The sequence below is a fragment of the Nelusetta ayraudi genome, unplaced genomic scaffold (genome assembly GCF_046127955.1).
Source record: "Nelusetta ayraudi isolate G7.1 ecotype Tasmania unplaced genomic scaffold, CSIRO-AGI_Nayr_v1 ptg000182l, whole genome shotgun sequence".
Lineage (NCBI taxonomy): Eukaryota > Metazoa > Chordata > Actinopteri > Tetraodontiformes > Monacanthidae > Nelusetta > Nelusetta ayraudi.
Window position 1 is genome coordinate 35001 of NW_027466231.1, and position 19713 is coordinate 54713.

Consider the following 19713-nt stretch of genomic DNA (forward strand, 5'->3'; position numbering starts at 1 on the left):
GACAGCCCCCGCTTTCTGTTCGTACACTAACCTACTTGGCAAAGTTTGACGCGCGTCATAAATAAACGATCCATTCAGCAGCGGCAGCGGCAGCAGCAGCAGCAGCGGCAGCTGCAGCCCTCCGGACACATGACCCAGGTCCCTGAACGCATCTTCGTTTGCAGAGAATAAAGTTTATAAAAGTGCATTTGCAGCGCTGGGAAAAGTGTCAATCAGAGAGGAGCGGAACAATGAGGAGGAGGAGGAGGAAGGAAGGTGTGACTCGTGGCCAGCTGATGCTGGAGCTGCTCTGTAAGAGAGAGAGAGAGAGAGAGAGAGAGAGAGGGAGAGAGAGGCAGGGCCATGCAGCTCCGGTGGGGTGGGGGCTCTGACGTCACTCCCTCCAGGAGGAATAGATGCACCAAGGTTGGGATTGTTGTAGCAACAGCTGCTCTCGGTGTTTCTCTCCCTGGCTGTCCCTTCACAGCAGATCGTCCTTCTCTACAGTCTCCCAGGTGAGGCTCTGTCATTGCCTCTCACCGTCCTCCAGCAGGGGGAGCAAGTCAAGCCGTCGCACAGCCGCACAAAGACGCAACAGGCTCAAGACAGCCGGTTGAAAACATCCCAGAATGAGGTCAAGCAGCAGCGAAGGCTTCCGATTCCGATGAAGGGGAAGTCAGCTTTGGCAAGAGGAGGAGGTGAAGAAGCAACACAAACAACAGCAACAACACACACACACACACACACACACACACACACACACACACACACACACACACGTCTGGCTGCACTCTGCAGCCGCAGGAAACATCGCAATCTGGCGAAGATCTTCAGAATCCACGGAGAGAATCTGAGGGAGTTCCGTGAAACTGGACCAGGAGCTGATTTGCAGCCCTGCGCTCGCAGCTGCGCCGCCGTCACACCTGAGGCGACTTCACCTGATTGCAGCTTCACTGCACGTCACGCCACGTGACCTGTTCACTGCCCCTGGAAGAAGCTTCCTGCAAGTCGTTCACACGGGCAGGAAACGAGATTCATCCCAGCGTCTCCTTCCTAGCTGGGGGGGAGAAGTCCTCGGTGATTTAATAATCAGAGTGAAGAAGCCCAGAGTGAATGATGATACCACAGCTCCATATGATGCATGTTGATATAAATGATGCTGCATAATAATAACATCAGAACTGTCAAAGGAATAAAGTCAAATTATTTTGACCTCACCGGGGTTTGTTTTTTTTCTTGATTTTTTTTTTTAACATAGTTTTTAGACCTTTGCTCACTTATTCCCACTGACCCGCACACGCACACACACACACACACACACACACACACACACAGACACACACAGAAGGCACATTCCTGACCACAGCTGCTCCCTCTGAGCAACCAGCTCTGCCATCTCAACCAGTCACAGCGTCCTACTGGACAAACACAAGCTGGAGGTCGGGAGGGGCGTTCGTGAACACACACACGCACACACACACACACACACACACACACACACACACACACACACACACACACAGTCAGAGGTGGAATGCACCCAAACAAGCAAATGTACGTTAACACTAAAACAGAAAAAAGTACACACATCCACAATTGCACACAAACAGATGCCACACACACACACACACACACACACACACACACACACACACACAGACACACACACACACACACAGACATACACAGACAGTTTAAACAGTCCAAACGCAGACATTCCTGCCTTCACGCACAATCACCTTCAATAGTGTGTGTGTGTGTGTGTGTGTGTGTGTGTGTGTGTCTGTGTGTGTGTCTGTGTGTGTGTGTCTCTGTGTGTGTGTGTGTGTGTGTGTGTGTGTGTGTGTGTGTCTACAGACTTTCTCCCACCCTGGCAAACGAACACTTGTTGTGTCCTCTGTGCATCAATGGAGCCACTTTATGGCAGCAGTTGAGGTTGTGAGTGAGAGTCTGGGGTCATCCAGGGGGTCCTGCTCCATCCTTCACTCCTTCACCCATCCATCCCTCCATCCCTCCATCCCTTCACTCCTCCATCCCTCTACCCCTCCATCTCGAGATGATAGGAGTTCCATGTGTGTCCGCGGCGGAACCTCTCCACATATTCATTTCATTCGTCATCGGTGCGATGGGTGATGAATACATCATCATCATCATCATCATCATCATCATCATCATCGGCATACGCGGCCGCTGTGGTTTGAGCTCCGAGCTGTCCCACCAGCCCGCTCCCTGCTGCTCCCTGCTGCTCCCTGCTCGCTGCCACCGCTCCTCGCCATGAGGTCATGTGGTTCCGGCCGCTGATGTTCCATCTTTCATAACCGAAGCGAGCACACTACTTCCACCACTAACCCTAACCCTTCTCCTCCGGCCTCGCTTGCTGGGTCTGTGGGCGGCTCGACCTGGAGCACCCGGCCACCTTTCGGCTGCAGGGTGTGAGGCCGACCCAGACCGAGACCTTCGCAAGACCGGAGAGCATCGAGGTCGAGGACCGGACCACAACTTTATACTTCAAAGAGCAACTACAGGGGGAAAAAGAAAAATGGGCAGTATGACTTTTAGATTCCACCCAACACTTTTCCGTTATTATCGTGTTATTACAGCGTTGGCTGGATGAAAATCCCCAGTGAGTCCGTCCTAGACCCAGACCCAGACCCAGACCCAGACCCAGACCCAGTAAGAGTGCCTCAGAGTCTCAGACCAGACCCACACCCTTAAGACGTGGCCTGGAGACCAGGACCCTAACCTCCAGGACCTTTGCCTTTTTTTTCCTCCGAGTGTGTAAAAAACAAAAAGCAAATAGAGGGAAGGAAGGACAAAGGTCAAAGGTCGCGGGCTGGGAGACAACACGGTGTGTGCGGGTGTGTTTGTGTGGTAAACAGGAGCCTGTGGCTGAGGGGAGCTTTTAAAGCAGGAAGAGGACGCAGTGATAAAGGCTGCAGGTGGCTCTTAAAGTCACTCTCTCACTCTCTCACTCTCTCACTGGAGAGCTCAGGAACAGGACAGGAATCCATCAGCATCTGTCATCCAATTCACTCGCAGAGTGAGTTGCTTGTAAATGCACTGGTGGTCTCAGGGGAGAGGGTCTCCGTCAGCCTCGGCCTCCTCCTCCTCTGAAGATCATTGGACCAAATCAAACAAGCAGTCATGCACTGCTGGCCTCCACTGGTGGAGAGTGGCTCTGATGAAGGCTTCTGATCCTCCCACTGTTTGGACCAGGAGCGGTGGAATCTTCATGTTCTGATGGTGCCCTGTTTGCTCATTCAGAGGTAGGAACCTCTTCCTGGAGGAGGTCCGGTTGCAGCCCTGGACCTCCACCACCACCAGCACCACCACCACCACCACCTCCACCTCCACCTCCACCACCAGCAGCACCTTCACCTCCACCACCACCAGCTCCACCACCACCTCCACCACCTCCACCTTCACCTCCACCACCAGCAGCACCTCCACCAGCACCACCAGCACCACCACCTCCACCACCTCCACCTTCACCTCCACCACCAGCAGCACCTCCACCAGCACCACCAGCACCACCACCTCCACCTTCACCTCCACCACCAGCACCACCAGCACCAGCACCTCCACCACCACCAGCACCTCCACCACCAGCACCACCACCTCCACCACCACCAGCACCTCCACCTCCACCACCTCCACCTTCACCTCCACCACCAGCAGCACCTCCACCAGCACCACCAGCACCACCACCTCCACCTTCACCTCCACCACCAGCACCAGCACCACCAGCACCAGCACCTCCACCACCACCAGCACCTCCACCACCAGCACCACCACCTCCACCACCACCAGCACCACCACCTCCACCACCTCGACCACCTCCACCTCCACCTCCACCACCTCCACCACCTCCACCAGCACCAGTTCAACTCTTCTCCAGCAATGTCTGCGCTCCTCAGATGCTTCTTTCTTCCTCCCTCTGTGTGGCAGTGATTCATTGCAAGCCCATGGATTTGCGGCTCAAAGGCTTCAGAAACGAGTCAAACCTACGGAGCGGTGGAATCAGCATTGATGTTGTTTGCGACGTCCTTTCCTTTTTTTCCACAGAGCCGGCAGAAATGCGTCCGCTGGGGTTTGATTCGATGGCCCAGCAGCAGATTTAGTTCATTAAATCACAAAGTGGAGCCGGCCTCTAATTAGAGCCGCTTTCCAAATCTGCAGCTGATTACAGACTGTGTGTTTGCGTGTGTGTGTGTGTGGTGTGCCTGTGTGTGTGTGTGTGTGTGTGTGTGTGTGTGTGCATGAGAGAAATTGAGAGTGTGTTTGTGGCTTTGGCCGAACCATTTTATCCCCATTCTTCTGACATTTTTGCCTGCGAGCTGTGGTGTGTGTGTGTGTGTGTGTGTGTGTGTGTGTGTGTGTGTGTGTGCCAGAGGTGGAGATGTTGGTTTGGCTGTGGCTCTCTGGACCTCGGCTCTACACACCATGGTAGGATGGGGTGTGGTCAGAGGCGGCGCAGTTCATTGGCTGCACTTGGCGGCACACAGACTGAACACAAGGACACCATCAAGTCCCAGTTGAACTGAACTGAACTGAACTGAATTGAATTGAATTGAATTGAATTGAATTGAATTGAATTGAATTGAATTGAATGGATGGATGGATGGATGGATGAGTGGATGGATGGATGGATGGATGGATGAGTGGATGGATGGATGAGTGGATGGATGGATGGATGAGTGGACGGATGAATGGATGGATGGATGAGTGGATGGATGGATGGATGAGTGGACGGATGGATGGATGGATGGATGGATGGATGGATGAGTGGATGGATGGATGGATGAGTGGACGGATGGATGGATGGATGGATGGATGAGTGGATGGATGGATGGATGAGTGGACGGATGGATGGATGAGTGGATGGATGGATGGATGGATGGATGAGTGGACGGATAGATGGATGAGTGGATGGATGGATGGATGAGTGGACGGATGGATGGATGAGTGGATGGATGGATGGATGGATGGATGAGTGGACGGATAGATGGATGAGTGGATGGATGGATGGATGGATGGATTAATTGAAGTTACTGCAAACAAAAAATTCACTAGAGAAGAAATGAAAGTCCAGAGGTAAATTGGTGGACTTTGTACACACACACACATGCGCCCATGTTGCCTCTGTGTGTGTGTGTGTGTGTGTGTGTGTGTGTGTGTGTGTGTGTGTGTGTGTGTGTGTGCGTTGCAGTAAAACACGGCAGCGATGTTAGCTTGGCGTGGCCGCTGCCACAGAGACAGTAATGACAAGGCAGGTGGTGTTGGGGCTCGCAGCTCAACACGGAGGTGATTGAAAGAAGGAGAAATATTTGGTGCGTAGTTCTGTAGTTTGAAATGACCGTCAGTGTGAGATGACAGAGCCGGCGGCGCGAGTCTGTCATGTCGCACAACGTCGGATAATCACAGAGCCGGCGGCCAGAATGTTTCAGACTGAGTGCGTATCATCAGTGTGTGTGCAGTGTGTGTGTGCAGTGTGTGTGTGCAGTTGCAAAGGCCCCCACTGTCATTGTGAAAGACGGAACCCACTCTGGTGCTATTTGTTGGCAACACTGTGGACGCACCAAAAAGGTCCATGTACATCCAACCACGAGCAAACTACCAACCAACAGAGCATTCTGGGATTTGTAGTACTGATACTGCATGTGCTGTGTATATATGCCAGTGAGCCAGCAAAAGATGAGGTGATCCAGCTGTAATGTGGCGGGAAACGACTTGAAGAAATACTTTTGAGAGAGTCTTTGTGATTGGTCAGCTGGGAGCAGCGGCTCTGCAGAACCCTGTGATGACTGCCAGCAGCGAAATATCTATCGCTTATTTTCTCTGTGGTTTGTTGGTCAGACGGTTAAGAGAGGTCAAACGACCCCGGTACGCAACACACACACACACACACACACACACACAGACAGACAGACACACACACACACACACACACACACACACACAGTCCAAAGTATTTTCCGTGGAGCAGTTTAATATTTCTCAGGCTCTTTATAGAAGTCAGCCTCTGATTCACCACGGTGGATTCTTCAACTTCTTTCCATGACTTCCACTCGTATTCCGTGTTTGGCTCCTGCCTCTATTTCTGGCATGTTGATCAAATCAAACGTAACGTCTTGCGTTTAAAAAAAAAAAAAAAAAAAAAATCATAAAAATACCAAAAAGCTTTCTGAAGGTTTGGGTTGCCCAGTGGTTCCAAACTGCTCCGGTCGAACTTGAAGAAGCCGAAACCTTGAAGCTGCTACATTTTCAAAGACTTGGCCGTGACTGTGCAATAAGAGGAGTAAAGAAAGAGAATTTAAAGTGAAGCAGTTTTCAGACATGATGCCACTGCATTGTCACTGCACTCATCTCAATCATTCTCTTACTACTTTATTAAGATTACTCTTTTACTCTGTGCACTTTTTATGAACTGATTCATGATGATTGACTGTGCAGCTGAGAAACTGAATTTCCTAAATCTATTGATCTGGCTAGCTAGCTAACTAGCTAACTATGCGTAAGTTAAAAAAAAAACCTTTTTTAAAAAGGAAAAAAAAATGGATGCTAACAGTGCCAGTGGTGGAAAGCTAAGAAAATAGAAAATAATACATAAGAGCACAGACAGACAGGGGGCGCTGCTACCACGGCGACGGCGCCACCTTGCTGAAGGGGAGTGGTTGGTGAGGAATGCGTAGATTCTAGGATCAGAGCCTCGCTCAGTGACATCCGTCCGCCGTCAAGGAAGTGACTGCCGCTCTGCTCGTCAGTGGCAAGAGCAGCGTTTCTCAACTGGTGGGTCGGGACCCCAAACTGGGTGGTTTGCTGAGCTGGGCTGATTGGGTGGTATTGGTTTTGCAGGATACATAGTTCATTTCAATGACTTGATGAATGTATTGACTACACTGGGAGAAGTGATGGCAGATGACAGAAAGTGGGACCAGTGGTTGGATTGTGATGCTGATGGTTCTGGTCCTCCAACCACCAGTTGAGTACCAGTGAGTGAGAGGAGGAGAACCGACCCTGAACTGAAGGGACTTGGAGCTGTTTGCTGGCTTGTGTGTGTGTGTGTGTGTGTGTGTGTGTGTGTGTGTGTGTGTGTGTGTGTGTGTGCCATAGCAGGGTTGTATTTTTTAGCGCCGTTGTTCCCACGGCACCACATGACCTCCATCCCTCTCTCTCTCTCTCTCTTTCCCTCTCTCTCTCTCTTTCTCTCACACTCTCTCTCTGTCTCTATAAATGGGTCGTCTGGTGGCATTTGTCGAGCAGTCAGACTTAAAAAGGACAAAAAGAAGCGGGAAAGAAAGAGAGGAATGGAAGAGACGGAAAATAAATGTCTGAAGAGAGGAGAGGAGGAAATGCAGAGTTTGGGAACTTTAATGGGAAGCTTTAAGAGAAGTCATTGAAAACATGTACCTGTGGGTGCAACTGTTGGTTTACAACAGAATAGAAGGACTTCATTAATCCCACGCTGGGGAAATGTCCTCATTACAGCATAGATAGGTAGGTAGATTGATAGATAGATAGATAGATAGGGAGGTAGGTAGGTAGATAGGGAGGTAGGTAGGTAGATAGGGAGGTAGGTAGGTAGGTAGGTAGATAGATAGATAGGTAGGTAGGTAGGTAGGTAGATAGATAGATAGATAGATAGATAGATAGATAGATAGATAGATAGAGTGGCATCAAAGGCCTGCAGAGAGCTGAACTCCAGTATACAGGAGGGCTAATAGGGGCGATAAGTGTAGCTACATATTTTCACCGCTGGAGGGCAGTGTGTCATTTTCCACATAGAGGATGGCCCAGTGACTCTCAGCACCCAGGATGACTGCAGGTGACGTCCTGCCATGCGGTGGCGCTCTGGCAGTGATTTGATCTCAAAGTCAACACAGTCAAAGTTCTTGTTCTTTTACTCTTATTTATTTATTTATTTATTTATTTATTTATTTATTTATTTATTATGTCTTGAGACCATGTCATCTTTTTCTGTCTCTTTATTCTGACAAAATACTCAAATGTCAGGAACTGTTGAAAAGCACAATATAAATCCAATCCATTATTATTATCATTATTATTATTTGCCCTCTGACTGCCTGAGTGAGTTGATTGTGAGGTTGATTGTGAGGACTGTGTGTGTTCATTGTGTTTGTGATGGTCTGCAGTGATTGCGACTGCCAGGGTGTGAATGTGGTCAGACTGGAGCGACCGGCCCGGCCGCCTGCTGTTGATCCACCACTGAATTGTTTGCTCGGGTGTTTGAGTTTCATGCTTCATGCTGACGCTCTTTCACTTTCTCTCTATGACCTGATTTATTAGCATGATTGTCTGAAGGAGATCCAGTGTGGGCAAACTGCAGGTTGTGCTGTGGCCGTTGTCTTCTGAGGGGAGAGAGATGGAAGAAGGGATCCACTGGGATCCACTGGGATCCACTGTTGGATTAGATTCGATTAGAAATGTATTGTCATTGTATAAAACACAACGAAATTCAGTGCACTGACACACTGGATCATAAAACATAAAACATGGCAGCATAATAAATAAAATTCATTAAAAGGCACTAAAATACACAACAATACAGAGAGAACATCCTCTAGTATTCCATCTCTAAGGTGCAAAGGGTGCCAGAGTGCGGGTACAGGGTGATAAATTGCAGTGTTGCATGAGATGTTGTTGTGTGGTGCAGATGTCAGTGATGTGTCTTCGGATCAGAGTTGAGTGCGGTGATGGCTTTGGCCGAGAAACTGTTCATGACTCTCGTGGTGCGTGTTCTGATGGACCTCTAACGTTTCCCGGAGGGTAAGAGTTCAAACAGATGCTCGGCAGGATGAAAGCAGTCTTTGAGAATGTGGTGTGTTTGATGCAAGCATCTGGAGTTGGAGATGGTGTCCGAGGTAGGTAGATGGTAGAGGTTGATTGATGATGTTCTGGGCAGTTTTTTAAATAGTCCTTTGCAGTGCCTTTCCTCAGCTCCTCAGTCACTTGGCACTGTGACACCAGTGATACCAGTGATACCAGTGATACCAGGGTGTGTCTGACCACCTGAGGGAGAGGAATGTGGCTCAGCAACAAACCACAGCGGCTCCTCACTCTGAAGTCGGTGCCAGCGCTCCTCCGCTGTCCCCGTTGGAGCTTCACTGCAGTAATGACCAAGGCTACGATGCTAATAAAGAGCACTGTGCTATACGGTGCCATGGTGGGTCATGAGCAGATCTGCCATTATGGTCTGGCGTTCTCTTTGATGATTAAAGACTGAAGTATCAACAGTGTGTATGTGCTTTTGGTGAATTTCTAAAGGAGATCTAGAAAGTATCTATCTATACATCTATCTATACATCTATCTATCTATCTATCTATCTACCTATCTATCTATCTATGAATCAACAGTGTGAGTGGATGCATCAGACTCAGTTCCTGTGTTCCCAGTGTGTTGAGGTTTGTCTGTCAGTGTTGGGCTTTCAGTCCCGGTTGATTGGGCGGGTTTATGAATTATGGCTGTTCTTATTGGTCGGATTCACAGATGACAGCGGCCGCCGCCACAGGCGAGTGACCACGTCAGTTACTGTGCAGCCGGGCTTTGATACCACGGAGGTGTTTTAGGGGTCTGACACCCAAGTATTTACACAGCCAGTACTGTTGACACACACACACACACACACACACACACACACACACACACACACACACACACACACACACACACACACACACACTTTGATACTTTTGCATCGACACAATGCTTTCATTTTCTCTCTTTCTCTCTCTCTCTCCCTCTCTCTCTCTCTCCCTCTGTCTCTCTCTCTCCCTCACTCTCTCTCCCTCTCTCTCTCTCTCCCTCTATCTCTCTCTCCATCAATCTCTCTCTCTCTCTCCATCAATCTCTCTCTCTCTCTCTCTCTCTCTCTCTCTCTCTCTCTCTCTCTCTCTCTCTTCCCCTCTCTCTCTGAGCACCGCTCCGCCAAGTATTGATCCAACCAATTCCAACGTTGAAATCGCCGTTATCCGTATCGAGATGGACGGGTTCTGATTGAAAGGGCGGATTGGGTTGGGTTCGGGTCGGGTCGGGTCGGGTCAATGAGGCAACACATGCTGTATATCAGATTGTGTAACTGAACCGGCAACCTGTCACAAACTGCACAAAGACAAAAGCCACCGACCCAAAGCATGTTTTTTTTTTTTATTATTATTGTTGTTATTATTCAACACATGTGAAACACTGTCGATAGCATGACGCTGATGTTACACTGCAGCTGAGTGGACAGAAGTGAGGAAGAGGAGCTTGAAGAGGAGCTTGAAGAGGAGCCGCTCGGCCGTCTCAGCAGAGATCCTCGTCGCAGCAGCTCACACCGTCGTCGTCGTCGTCGTCGTTCTCTGCACACGTCTCCTCACACGTGCGAGACACGATGGTGCCGTCTGGAACGTAAAGACGGGAGAGTTAGCAGCGGAACCGGCTGCCACGTCGCGCGCAGCATCACAGCAGCAGCAGCGGTGCAGAGAGGAGGGCAATCCTACAGACAGTTCTCTACAGTGGCAGCTAATGCTCTGCAGGAAGAAGAGGAGGAGTAGAGAGGGAGGAAGAGAGAGGAGGAAGAGTTCGCACCTCTCTCAACGGTCTTGCAGAAAACAGCTGACGGTCCGCACTGCACCTCCAGATTGCACACAGTGTCGGAGCCGTCGGCACACATGTAGCATCGCAGCGTGAGCACTAGGGGGCGAGTGGAGCGAGAGCAAGTTCACACTTCACAGCGTTGACCTCCGTCCACAACAGCCACACTCTTCCACAGTTACAAAGGACGGAGTTCCAGAGTGCCGCCGTCCAAACTTCAAGTCAACCAATCGTGCAAATTCAGACGAGATGCAAGTTTGTCTTTCTGCTCACCTTGGGTGCTGCACAGCAGCAGCAGGGACGCGACCAGCAGGAGCCTCATGTTGTCGGTTGATGGTGTGTCCAGAATCCACAGCCGCTCTTTTATACTGGTGCCCGACTTCCGTGTTCCCGCCATTCCAGGAAGTTTGCTTTCGCTTCTGTGTCAAAGCTAAATATACCTGCACCTGCCCAGGTATGCAGGCCATTGATGCTGCTGGCACAGCAACAAGGCCTTACGGGAAAGAGCCTCCAGGGTTTTAACCCTTTGTTTGTGACGCACTCTCAACGTAAAGATTCAAAGAGTAGCTTCGTGTTTCAGGTTAGCTTTAGCTGCAAGTTGACAATCAAATACGATGGTTTGACCACCAACATAGATATTCCCTCGCATTATTAGTATTGTTATTATTATTGTTATTATTATTATTATTATTATTATTATTATTATTATTATTATTATTATTATTATTAGATTGAACATTTGATGTTTTAAGAAAATCCAGTTGCTGCTTTTTCTAAATGTTCCATCATCTTCCCAGATCCCTTTGGAACCTTGTGTCACTGCAAGCAACACCTCCCTGTTTTCCCCCTTATTGAACAAATCTGTCATTTGTTTTTGGTGTTTTTATTATTATTATAATTTATTTTGTCCCGCATAAGAATATTGAAGACCTGCGCACTTCACGACGTGCGGGAATCAAACACTTCACTGCTGCACGAGTGACGGTGTTGACCAGGTTCCCTTTGGCCTCACTAGCACTGAAAACAAGTTCCACCTCCAAGTCATCATGGCTCTGTAGTTTCAAGGTTGTTTTTGTGTGTGTTGGTTGATGAAAGATTTCCCGGCCTCGGCCCCGCCCTTCATGCACTGCATAGTTGCCATACTGGCAGCAACACACCTAGCAACACACTGTCAGTCTTGACGGAAATGAAGGAGTAAATGACCAACGTCTTTCATTTCTGCGAAAGCACCCTTCATTTATTGAGGTCTTTATGCAAGATACAGGTTTATAGTGTAATAACAAGCCACATTTTCAGTTGGGGAGTTTGTCGCTTTGTTGGCGAGAGCTCTTCCATTACTTCTGATGTAGTGTCAGTGTGTCAAACGTGGCTTCACTTGTGACTTTTTGTATTTGAACAATCACAAACACATCAACTCAAGTCTCCGATCGCAGCACTGTGGTTCTCACAGAGACCAATCAGGGTCCCAGTCTTCACAGCCTGCAGGTGCGGCAGTCTCGCCTGATTGACACACCTGCTGCCATCCTGCAAACCAACGCACCTGTGGCTCCTCCCCTCCAGTCGGCTCCGGCCCTGCTCGGCCTCCACGTGCACTGCCGCTCTCTGCCAGATGGGGTCCCCACACCTCTGCTAGAGTTCCGTCCCGACGGCTGCGGGCCTGCTTGGGTCTCCCATATATACGATAGGTTGGGCAGACACACACACACACACACACACACACACACACACACACACACACACACACACACACACCATGGACCTGGCAGAGGTCAGTGAGGTGTTTCAGAACAGAACCACGGGCTTGGTGGAACCCTGGAGCACGGTTGCCATGGCGCCGCTGGCTCCGACTCGTCTCTCTCAGCTGCTCTCTCAGCTGCACACCCAGGCAGGCTCCACATTCTTTCACAATCTCTTTATTGAAAATTTCAAGAAACAAGCGAGGAGGCAGTTAAAGTCGACAGACATGGATACTTGTGAAACGATACAAAGCTGGTTGGTTGTACACATGGAACAAGTTTGAATCAACAGTAAAATCAAAACCTCCCAAAAATCCTTCAAGCATACAAAGAGAAAACGTTCATGTCTCTCGACCGACCGTTGCGTGCGCTGAGGTTGTGTGTGAGCATCCCTGAGGGAAACCAATGAGCACCTGCTGTAAGGAAGCTGTAAAAGGCGCCCTCTAGCGGGAGAGTGGTGAAGTGCATGGTTACACTCGGGTGAATGAGCTTTCAAGTCAAAGCGGTACCAGACACTGTATGATGGCCCTGGTCCAGGGTGTCATAGAAGATGGATGAATGAATGAATGCAGTGCCAGCAGTTGGATTGTTGAGTGAGCGGCCGACGCTCTGGGATCGCCGCTGCTTCACCCACCTTCACTCCAGTATTGACTCGATGCACATTTGTATTTCTGAGGAGTTGCAACAACAATAATAATACAGTACAATAATACGAGCAATTACTTGAGCAGATGCTGGGATTTAGGGCGATTGAAAATGTCTCTCGCTGCCTCAGAGCAGAGTTGGCGCTCCAACTGAGGATTTTAGACAAGGCTTTAGGGCGCCCCCTGGTGGCCACCATCTGGGAGTCTTATGGACATCTTCGTGGAGAGTCAATCTAGCGGTACTGCAGACTGCAGGAGCCCTGGTCTGGAGCAGGTGGGTCTTACTGAGGGGCGCCCAGTGCTCAGTCCCAGAGGAGCAGGGAGTGAAGGTGAGGAATCCGAGGGACGCTTCTCAGAAAGACATTCTTCAAATATTGCGATGTACATGTATTTCAGCGGGGCTTCACTTTTACCTCTCAGTGGCTTTTACAAAGGAAAGGAAAAACAAAAAGGAATGGAAAATGAAAGGTGCGTTATGCCAGATCCTCCGCCTTCTTTTTGTCGACTTCAGCCGTCTCCGTTTCATTGCTGTGGAACAAATTACAACACAAGATTCATCAGAGCGCTTTTTCGACAATTAACTGGAACATCAAAGCATATTAATCATGGGTTTCAGTATACTATAGTGGAATACCTGGAATGAGCAAAACTACCCGCTGTATTTAATTAGAATTGACCAGCTCTAAATCTTATTTACCAAAGCAATGTAAAACTGAAGAATGGCATTTATAAAACGGCCACCTGTCCTAAAAACTCATAACATTCTCACATGACCCCCACCAGAGGCCTCATGACATCTGAGCTGAGCCAACAGTTTTCAGGCAAAGCGAATGTGGACAAGTGTTTGTATTGTCTCCATAGGATTGGACCGCATCGCTTCTCTCACCCCCAGCCTTCAAACTTCCACTTGCGATACGAGTCTTTCTGCTTGATGAGGTAGAGGAGGACCATGTCGCAGAAGAAAGCTCCCTGTTGATGCAAGTGTGATTGGTTGGATGTGAGCGTGACCGCGGGGCCGTGGAGGAAGGTGCAGCAGGACAGCAGAACTCTACTCACCGCACCCAGTAGAGCCACTCCGGAACCAACGCTGATGATCATCGGCACGATGCTGAACATCCCTGCCTGGAAGACCAGAGGGCTGCGTTTACCATGCGGCTGAACAGCGCTCGCTCTTCACCCTGGGTCCACTTCGAATCCACTCATCCTACCTTTCCATGCACCATGACGCTGAAGCGGATTCCATAGACATTGAAAAGGGATCTGTAGCTCACTCCAGCAGCGTCTTTGTAGTACCGAACGTGCCTGGTGGGACAAAGCAGCATGACGGGCGTTGAGAAAGACCACCCTCGCTTAGAGCCGTGGAGGGGGACCCTGGCGAGGACCCCCGCCACGTTGACTTGGGTTGATTGCACAATATACCACAGGCGATGCCATGAACTGAACCTGAACTGACGGAGTTTCACTGTTCAGACGTTGTGATCTGCAGTGAGATCAGAGCTCGGGTGGAGGAAAGCTGGAGCCCAGTGTGACCAGGAGAGCAGAGGGAGGGATTGAGGTTGGTTGCACCAAGACATAAGCAATGTGTGTGAAGAAGAAAGAAAAAGTGCCAGGTTTGATTGAACCGAACAGCACCTGCAGGAATGAAAGGAGAATCGTACTGCTGGGATTGTATTGGTGAGAGCGTGTGAGATGTTTTGGAGATACAGCCACAGACATCAGACAGAGGAGGGTAGGAGGATGCTGAGGGTGGAGCTGCCAAGCAGGAGGCCGAGAAGGAGCAGGAAGACCACGGAGACTTGTTGTTGTTGTTGATGTGAAGGAGAAGATGATGGAGAAGATGATGATGGAGAAGATGATGGAGAAGATGAAGGAGAAGATGATGGAGAATATGAAGGAGAAGATGAAGGAGAAGATGAAGGAGAAGATGATGGAGAAGATGAAGGAGAAGATGATGGAGAAGATGAAGGAGAAGATGATGGAGAAGATGATGGAGAAGATGATGATGGAGAAGATGATGGAGAAGATGAAGGAGAAGATGAAGGAGAAGATGATGAAGGAGAAGATGAAGGAGAAGATGATGGAGAAGATGAAGGAGAAGATGATGGAGAAGATGATGATGGAGAAGATGATGGAGAAGATGAAGGAGAAGATGAAGGAGAAGATGATGATGGAGAAGATGAAGGAGAAGATGAAGGAGAAGATGATGGAGAAGATGATGGAGAAGATGAAGGAGAAGATGATGGAGAAGATGATGATGGAGAAGATGAAGAAGATGAAGGAGAAGATGAAGGAGAAGATGATGGAGAAGATGATGAAGGAGAAGATGAAGGAGAAGATGAAGGAGAAGATGAAGGAAGCTGGCGTGAGGAAGCAGCGCTGGCTGGCGATGGGCTGTGGAGACCACTGGAGATATGAGCCAGAGAAGAAGAGGTTTGCTGACTCCTCGCAGCAGAAGTGCGCTTCATCACTCTGAGCTGTCCGTACCTGAAATGATACCCGGACGCCGCCACCGTCTTGACGGAGACGCCGACGTCCAGACGATCAAAGTGATACTTTGGGTGGCAGTAAGAAGAGCCTTTGTCCAGGTCACAGTTCCACTCAATCAGAATGCCAACAGAACCACCCTGGAGAACAGCACACTGGGTTCAGCGTCCAGCGGCCACATCACACGCATCACACTCACATGAAGACAGATTGGACAGGTTTGCTCACAAGCTCAACTTCCAGAAGAAGGAACTCAATCTGTGCATGTTTTTTCTCTGACGTGAGTGAATCACTTCTGTCGCTTACTGTTCATAAGATGCTAATATCTTGTTGTTGTTTTTTTTTCCCCTTTTACACCCTACACATATTTAATGTTTCATTTCCATTGCCTTATTGCTTTTCATATATTCAGAAACCATGGGTCAATTCTCGGATCGACGCTTCCCGAAGCATTTTTCTGCTGCAACAAAGAAAGAAAAAAAAAGAAAGAAAAGTGATACGAACAAATGTACTCATGTCCTGGAATCTGTAGCCAGTCCCCCGGACGATGTCTCCCAGGCGGAAGATGGGACAGTAGGGGGCGCTCTCCTCGTCGTAGCGACATCCCTTCAAATAGTTCTCGTCGGTCGTCTCAAGAACATTGGACCTTCGAAAAGCAACGTGGGTCATTAGTGGGAGTGAGCCGGGCCTTTTCGGACCAGTGCCGGGACCGCAGACTTACTTTGAAAATTGAAATTTGGTGAACTTGATAAAGTTTTTGATGTATATGGTGAAGTTTTCAGCGTTTGTTAACTGCGGCTCTCTAGAAAACACACACACACACACACACACACGCACACACACACACACACAGGAGGTTGGTATTATACTGTCTATGGTTCATGTTTGGAGCAGTGTTTTAACGTGGATGCACCGCTGCTTACTTTGGTCTAAAGCTTCTTTCAACAGGACACCAGCCGAACACCTCGCAGGTGCCGCCGGACTCACCGCCGGTCCGCAAGCACCGGCCGCTCATGATTCCTGACGGGGACGCAAACCGCAACAACAACACGTCTGAGCACTTGGAAAACACACAACACAACACGAGCATCGGGGAGTGAGGGCATCTCACTGCTGCTCACCGTTTCCAACAGCAACCATCTTCCCCTCCTCACAGTCGCTGTCCGACTGACAGCGACCACTTGGCACTTTGGGGCTCTGAGGAAAAGAAGAATTGTGAAAACAATTATTTTGAAACACACTTGCAATCTACAAACGACCGTTGTCCATTTAGTCTTTACAGGGATGTATTTTCAACTCGGAAGCGATAAAGGTGATGAAGCCGTACGCTCCAGTTGAAGGCTAATCCGTCATACATGCATCATTCTACATGTGTTCCAGGCGTGTGCCAAGGACACGCTCGGCTTTTTGACGTCCTTCTGCGTTTTTGCTCTTCCTTGATTTAACGGTCCAGTGTGAGCGTGAGAGTTCCAAGAAGAAACGGCGCCACCAAGCGGTGACATTCATTCAGTGTGCGAGGCCGTGCAGTGCATGCTGGGATTTGCAGTTCCCGTCCAGAAGCTCCGTCCGTTTACATACCAGGCGTTCTCTGCAAGTGAGTCGCTCTCAGTGCAGTTGAAAGGAGGTGGTATGAGACACACACACACACACACACACATAAACAGAGGGGATGGTGTGTTTTGACAAGGTGCTGTGGGGCCAGGGCTCCTCAGAGAGGGGAGAGCAGAATCACCACCACTTCCTCACTGACTGAGACTTTAAAGGGCATAGTGCTGCTGCTGCTGCTGCTGCTGCTGCTGCTGCTGCAGCAGTCATTGTGCAACTGGCTCTCACACTGACAGCTGCAACTCTCACCCCACTCATGAAAACCTCAAGCCAGAGCTCGCAGGTTCAGCTGCGAGTGACTCTCACCTCAGCACAGAATCCAAGCCTCTGGTTGGGGGTTTCAAAGAAATTCGTGACTATAAATAGCACCGCTTCTCCCTGTGAGAGTCGAGAGAAAATCAAATGAGTAAATTTGAGTGCAGCAGGATGAAAAGGCGGCTCATCCGTTGGTGCACTGTTGCAGAACATGAGTCCCAAAGTGTCAGACGTTGAACTGTGCAGAGATGGGAAAGGCAAAGGCACTGCGTTTCTACTGAGTTGCTTCATGCCCCCCCCCCATGAGTTGAAGTGTTGCACTTCTGCTTCTTCACACAGAGATGACTGCACTGTGATGGCGTGGGACGTGTTTCACCTGTGAAGGGATGACATAGTCCTCGGGGCCCCACACCAGCAGGCCAGACTCGCTGGTGTTTGTAGCCGAGACTCCTTTCAGTTTGGTGATGACCGAGCTCTGCACGGCTTCGTCCGTCTCCTGGTAGCCCTTCTTGATAATGAAGACCCACCTGCAGGCAGCCAGCGAAAGCTTGTTGCTGTTTGTTGGTGTTGCAACAGTGAGTGAGCACGTCGCAGGCAGACGGTGCGGCCGACGCGGAAGATAAGATTGTTTCAGAAATGTTACGAAATGCCACTTTGAGCAACATTGTTGTTCTGCCGCCTGCCTGACAGTTCTACTAAAGAGATTTCGTCCTTGTGTAAAACACACACACATTGGAACGAATTGGAAGCGATAACCCAGCCCGTCTTTACCCCTCCACTGCTGAGTTCCAGCAGGCATGTTTCCACGTTTCCATGCTTCTATGCTTCAAAGACACAGAGAGGAGGTGCAACTTGTGGAAAGTTGTTTTACACAAGAACAAAACCAGCAAAAGATGCAGATCTTCTCTTTTTTCTTTTTTTTTTTTTATAATTAAAGCCATTGCAGACAGAGATAAGGTGTTTTAAACAGCAACGATGCTGATGATAAAATAATATGATGTACTAAATACAACACAACTATATAATGATAGTTCACATGCAGACGTTTGTTTTTTCAGAACCACAAAACCAGGACCTGCACACAATAAGACAAGTGTTAAAACAATTGAAGCTGCAAGCAGCGTCGATGGGGCTGAGCCCGCTTGATGCGACCACCCCCCCCACCCCGACGCCTACCGACCCCTTCAGAATCCTGCAAACCCCTCCTGATGCCTTCCGACCCCTTCGGACGACTCCGACTCCTATTGACCCAGCCTGGAGGTGGCGCTATGGTTTCACCGCTCCTGATGTGCTTGCCAAATTTCTTGAAAATTGATCAAGGTTATCAAGGTTAAAAGGGTCAAAATGGGGTTCAGATGTGAGCAGAAAGTTGGTTATGACATTTTTGGATCATCAAATGATCTTGATTGGACACTTTCTTTGGATGTGAGGGGGAAACTACATGGCTTTGTCGACCTCGATACAAAGTGCACTTTTTTTTGGGCCGCTTTTAGCACCTTCCTGTAGGAAACAAGCGCGGTTTAAGTTGGGTTTTGCCCTTCGTGTGTGTACCCTGTATGGAGATATTCAATGAAAGTAGTCGTAGGGTATTTGTTGTATGATCTACTTATGTTTGCCATTGAATATAAAGTGCTATGTCCTGTTTTAACCATATTAAGGCGTTGGTCTATAGTGTATTAATAAAAACCTCCGACAAATATTAGCGATTGGAAGCTCACGATTCCCACTGAACACACTGACATGTGATCAACACGGTCAACTTGATCTTTACACTGTTGAAACCTCCATCAGGCGAAGACGCAGTAAAGTGAGACGACTGCCCGCAGAGACAGAGAGTGAGCAGAGTGAGCAGAGTGAAACGGAACGGTTGGACTCACCCAATAATGTATCCGAGGAGGCAGAGCTGAAACAATCTGTACAGAATCCCAACCTTCTTGTTCTTGGCCACGATGTATTTGGGGGTTTTATAGTGGAGGAGTTCGATGGAGCGGCTCCTGAGGGAGACGCAGGCCATGCTGGGCTGAGAGAGAGAGAGAGAGAGAGAGAGAGGGAGGAAGAGAGAGAGGGAGGGAGGAAGGAAGGGAGGGAGAGAGAGGAGGAGGAAGAGGTGCGCCACAAATCAAGGGCACACGTTCACAAATGTGCTTGTGCTCGTCGTCATGTGAACACACGCAGCAGACAGGATGCAGTGCATGTTGTGGTGTTCAGTAACAACATCACGTCAGAGAGAAGCACCTTCAATACGTTGAGAAGTGACACAAGTGCTCCAAAATATATATATATATATATATATTTTCCTTCTGCAAGTGAAAGCACATCTTCACCTACTGGACAGTCACAGTCCATCCATCCATCCATCTTCTATATGAGGGTGGGCAAGCTAAGGCCCGGGGGGCCATCTGCAGCCTGTTAAGCT

The 19713-nt window shown here is 49.1% G+C and overlaps 1 protein-coding gene across 2 annotated transcripts; it reads right to left on the reverse strand.

The window, feature by feature from the left end:
• Nucleotides 1-12465: 12465 nt before the first annotated feature.
• LOC142881111 (P2X purinoceptor 5-like) lies at nucleotides 12466-19381 on the reverse strand. Of its 2 annotated transcripts, XM_076015172.1 has the most exons (12): nucleotides 19175-19376; nucleotides 17674-17824; nucleotides 17349-17420; nucleotides 16559-16634; nucleotides 16361-16457; nucleotides 16159-16239; nucleotides 15942-16083; nucleotides 15438-15577; nucleotides 14162-14255; nucleotides 14010-14075; nucleotides 13840-13922; nucleotides 12473-13481 (listed from the first exon to the last, which is right to left on the reverse strand). In XM_076015172.1, the coding sequence occupies exons 1-12, from the start codon at nucleotides 19309-19311 to the stop codon at nucleotides 13427-13429; spliced, it is 1194 nt and encodes a 397-aa protein (XP_075871287.1). In that variant the 5' UTR covers nucleotides 19312-19376; the 3' UTR covers nucleotides 12473-13426. The 2 variants fall into 2 exon arrangements, with proteins under 2 accessions (XP_075871288.1, XP_075871287.1); XM_076015173.1 differs by lacking the exon at nucleotides 17349-17420 and having other exon boundaries at nucleotides 12466-13481; nucleotides 19175-19381.
• Between the last annotated feature and the right edge of the window lie 332 nt (nucleotides 19382-19713).

What these genes read in the sequence shown, in the direction of transcription:
- LOC142881111 (XM_076015172.1), bottom strand. Translation starts at nt 19,311, where the DNA reads ATGGCCTGCGTCTCCCTCAGGAGCCGCTCCATCGAACTCCTCCACTAT. An exon ending in CTCCTCGGATACATTATTGG is followed by an intron (nt 17,825 to 19,174) that starts GTGAGTCCAACC and finishes GGCTGCCTGCAG; the next exon opens with GTGGGTCTTCATTATCAAGA. An exon ending in GGCTTGGATTCTGTGCTGAG is followed by an intron (nt 16,635 to 17,348) that starts GTGAGAGTCACT and finishes TCTTTTCCTCAG; the next exon opens with AGCCCCAAAGTGCCAAGTGG.